General features: G+C 38.5%; 1 protein-coding gene across 13 annotated transcripts in view; it reads right to left on the reverse strand.

The window, feature by feature from the left end:
- The window catches only part of Msantd2 (Myb/SANT DNA binding domain containing 2), a 49755-nt gene that overhangs the window by 37775 nt on the left and 7384 nt on the right, over window positions 1–4596 (reverse strand). For 2 of the 13 annotated variants that reach the window (XM_023701513.1, XM_023701512.1), the window contains exon 2: window positions 2590–2627. The exons of 10 other annotated variants lie outside the window; for them this stretch is intronic. In XM_023701513.1, coding sequence (XP_023557281.1) covers window positions 2590–2627 — 38 coding nt within the window. One more of the 13 variants, XM_023701515.1, reaches the window with a different exon arrangement.

The raw sequence follows: 4596 nt of genomic DNA on the forward strand, positions 1-4596 counted from the left end.
ATATACATACACACTCAGAAGAATGTACTCACACTGCAGCAGTCTGCTGTACTAATACATGTCTAAAATGTCATGGCTACCACCTTGAGTGCTTCTTGTAATTACAGAGGCCAAAGGTAACTTGCATTAATCTTATAATGTCTCAATAAATTTAGGGTTATAATAATTATACAGGATGGCTTGGATAATTGTACTGTTGACTTCTGCTGACCTACAGAGAGGAGCAGGTGATGTTTAAATTTTTTTCTTGTCCTTTTCAATTTCTTATAACTTTTTTTAAACCAATTTTGCATGCTTATATCTGCTAATCTGAGCACCTAATCTGAAGACAACATTATGCAATACAGCAACCATCCTTGAATTCCTATTGTTTTCTTTGGTGAAGTTCTGTATCATTTCTAATTTTAGGGGCCTGCCCCGTAGCTCAGTTCTTTAAGTGGCTGCTTCAACAAAGCAGTCAGGCTCAGGTTGCTTTGGTTCGATCCCCACAACACAAGACAGCCAGTCATGCCTTGAAGGCATTCGGAGCAAAAAAAAAAAAAAAAAAAACACTTCTAATTTTACTTTTACTACATTGTGTTCTTCAATAATAAAAAATTTTATATAAGTTCTTTTCTGGGTCTTTTCTGCTGACTCAGTATATATTTCCAATTTTTACTTATTTATTTTTTCTGTATGGCTGGCTCAGCTTGCCCTGGGGGCAGGGTTGGCACAGCACATGGTGCTGAGGATCAAACCGTGGTCCCTGCATGTTTGCCTGCACTTGCCTAAGCAGGCTCCCTCGACTGCTGAGCTATCTTGCCATCCTCTATTTGCTTTTTTTAGGGGAAGCTTGACTCCAGGATTTAGACTGACCAAGACAATTTAGGTTTCTGACACTGTTTCTCTCAAATGCAAATGGAATATTTCCTAATCACAAACATTTTTATGGCACAGTTGATAAATTGTGTGGATTTTTCAGATTCAAAATACAGAACACACATAATTTATAGCCACCTTTACCCTATTTTTCTCAAACTAGGCTTAATATTTTTATATCCTATTGACCTTCTATAAGTTCTTAAATACACTAAGAGAAAATTTAATGTCAACCTAAAAACATTTGTGAAGATTCATGGATCTCAAACACTCTTGGGAGTACACAGCAAAAAGTTTGAACACCATTTCACCGAAGTTGTTCTGGCCAACATAAGAGCCACTAGTTACACGTGGCTATTTAAATTTAATGAAAACCAAATGGAGCGGGGCCAGGACGATGGTTCAGTGGAATAAGCACTTCCCTGGCAAGTGCAAGGGCCTGAGTTCAATCCCCGGTTCCACCAAAAAAAAAACAAAAACAAAAAAACAAATGGAGTTAAAAATTGTGTCAGTTGTTTTAGTCACAAGGTAAGCACCCATGGTCACCTACAGTTTGTGATTACCATATTAGAGCAGATACAGAACACTTCCATTGCTACATGAAGTTTTACTGGGCAGCAGTGTCCAACAGAACCAAGACACTGCTGCCTCTGCCAGTTGAAGCTATCATACTCTTATTCTTTATACTAAAAGCTCCATTTTTCTTGACTTCTATCAAGCTGTCTCCTTCACAGAATGTACCTCCTTACTCTTAATGTAGTAAGGGTAAGGAGGAATCTGAAGCTCCCCCTAGAGGTCTGAGTATGTGACAGATAATCATTTTTCAAAATAAAGGCAAATGTACAATAAAATATACAAAAATTTTTCCTACAAAGTGAACAATATGGTGACCACCACATTGCACAAGGAATAAAAACTATGAAAGCCTCAACTGGCAGAGGTTGGTGTATAAGATCTTGGTTCTGCAGGACACTGCAGTCCAGTAGAACATTCTCTAGCAATGAAGTGTTCCATATCTGCTCTAATATGGTAATCATAAACTACAGGTGACCACTGGGTATTTCCTGCACGACTAGAATGACTGACACAATTTTAAATTTAATTTAGTTTTAATTAAATTCGAATAGCCATATGGCTACTTAAAAATTTGAAACAAATTAATTAAAATTAAATAAAACTAAGAATTCAGTTTTCAGCAAACTCCACAGTTCAAGGGCATAATAACATGTGCCTGATAGTTATACTGAACTGAGTTAAAGAAAGTTTCTATCATCACATGAAGCTTTATTGAACAGTACTATCTATACATCATACTTTCTAAATCATTTTTCCCTTTATATTTGTCTCAGTGAAGTATCCAGAAAACGTAACTCGACTCTTCCCCAAATGCCAGGAAATAAATTTAGAGTTCTATTCATTCAGTTTCAGCAAGTCCTTGTTAGGATCTTGTACTTCCAAAACTGCAAGCCAAAGTAAGGGTGCACTTAGCAGTCAAACATGGCCCATTCTTCTAAAGCACCTACCAAGCCTTTGTCAGACTTTTTTTTTTTTTTTTTTTTTTTTGGTAGTACTGGGGATTAAACTTGGAATCTCTCCCCAGCTCCCTCTGTCAGATTTTTAAGCCAACAAGCAAACTGGAACTCCCAACCTTTCAAGTAATAATGTGATAGAAAAAATAGAAAGTAAGGAAAAAGGTCTGACTAAATCTTATGAACTAGTTGAGTGGCTTACCACAATTCCCGGGAATGTTTCAGTGATGATGCAGAAGTCTAGAATGCAAACACGAATAGGAAGTCCTCAGTGATGGGCAGTCTATTCAAATACTTATACAAGGACAAAGGTATCTTTTGGCTCCAAGCTAACTCTCCACTATGGATTCTTACAAACCAGAAGCAAGGTTGGAAAGCTAAAATGGAAAACAAATACACTATATTGTGTATATTGTGTGCTCAAGTACAAAATATGTTCAATGATAGTGACAGTTACTGAATGAACCTAACCAGTGTCCTAGAAAATCATCATTTTGTTAGGATGAAGACCTATTTATGTGTATATGATGAGCAACTATCAGCAAAAGCAACGTTTTTGTTTGCTGTGATACCGGAGATTTAACTCAGGGCTTTCACACTGCTATATCCTCTGTCTTCTTGTCTCTCAGTCTCCTTTTATTCTTTGAGACAGGTCTCACCCCACAGAGACCCTGACCTCACTTTGTAGCCCAGGGCCCAGGTTCCCTTCCACCTTGCACAGATCCTGCTGTCACAGCCTCTCTAGAGCTGGAATTACAGCCACTGGCTTATCCTTACTCTTCTGCTGTTTTATTTTTTAGACAGGGTCTTGCTAAGTCACTAAATTGCCCGGGCTACTCTCAAAAGCACAATCCTACTGCTTCAGGCTCCCAGGCTGCTTGCATTAACAGGTGTGCACCTTGTCTGGTAAAGATGAATTTTTTTAGGTGGTACAGTCACCTTGCACAGGTAGTACCTGTCACTTTTGAAAACCTAAAACTAACTCTGTAAGAGGTGAATTTTTGGAGAGCACTCAAAATATGGGATGGAAGAATGAACTGTGCAGTGTATCAGGTTAAATAATTGAGCTGCGAATGTAGCATCTGGCTCAGCAGTGAATGCTTCATGAGTTCCCAGTCCAGTCAGATCTTTCAACTACCACAGATGGACAGGGATGAGACCACACCCACTGCTAAGTCACCAAGCGCAGCCTTTAGTTATGTAACATTTAGCCACGCCATGCCCTCTATACCACCCTTCATATTGTTTTACACCTTTTTGCCCTACATCTTTGGTGTGTGTTTACAAGCGCTAGCTAGACTATAAATTCCTATAGGACTATCCATTAGCAGTCTTCCTATGCGTTCTATCACCCAGCAGAAGTCTACAGGAGGACTAGACAAGCAAAGACTAGACAAAAACCTTAAAGATTTGTTTATCTGATTCCAAAACTAAGCTTGAACTGTTACCAGACAAAGTGTCTTCTGGCAAACAGAAACACAACAGAACTTCAGACTAAACAACAATCTGTCTAATAAGGCAGTGTCAAATACATCCATTTTATCCAAACGATGGAACAGTAACAGGACAGAACTCAAAATGAAACTTTGAAGCACTAAACAAGTTGTATATCTGACTATTAAAATCTTGAACGCTTATGATCATATGAACAGTATTAAGAAGGAATTTAGTATCAAAATTTGAGTTATTAATTCAATTTTTCTGTTTTTGTCTTTTTTTTTTTTTTTCCAGTACTCTGGACCTTGTGCTCACCAGGCAGGTACCTATTCTACTGAGCTATCTCCATGGCCCTTGGTTGGTTTTTTTTTTCCACCCATAATTTTATTTTTTTTTTTAATTTTTATGTGTGTGTGTGTGTGTGTGTGTGTGTGGCCAGTTCAGCCCACCAGGAGGCGGGGCTGGCTGGCATGTGGTGCTGGGGGATTGAACAGCACGGTCCCTGTGCTTTGCTAAATTTGTTCTAAGTAGGTAGTTTAGACCACTGAGCCATCTCACCAGCCCCTCCACCCACAATTTTATTGAGAAATAAATAGCAATAGTTTTTGTCTTTTTAAGATAGGGTTTTGCTATAGTACAGGCTGGCTTGAATTCAACTTTATAGTCCAGCCTGGCTTTGAACTCATAGTGATCCTCCTGCTTCAGCCTCCCAAGTGCTAGGATTACAAGCATGTACCACAACACCTGGCCCTAATTCAAATTTTTTTTTTTT

Source organism: Octodon degus, unplaced genomic scaffold, assembly GCF_000260255.1.
Source record: "Octodon degus isolate 3935 unplaced genomic scaffold, OctDeg1.0 scaffold00136, whole genome shotgun sequence".
Taxonomy (NCBI): Eukaryota; Metazoa; Chordata; class Mammalia; order Rodentia; family Octodontidae; genus Octodon; species Octodon degus.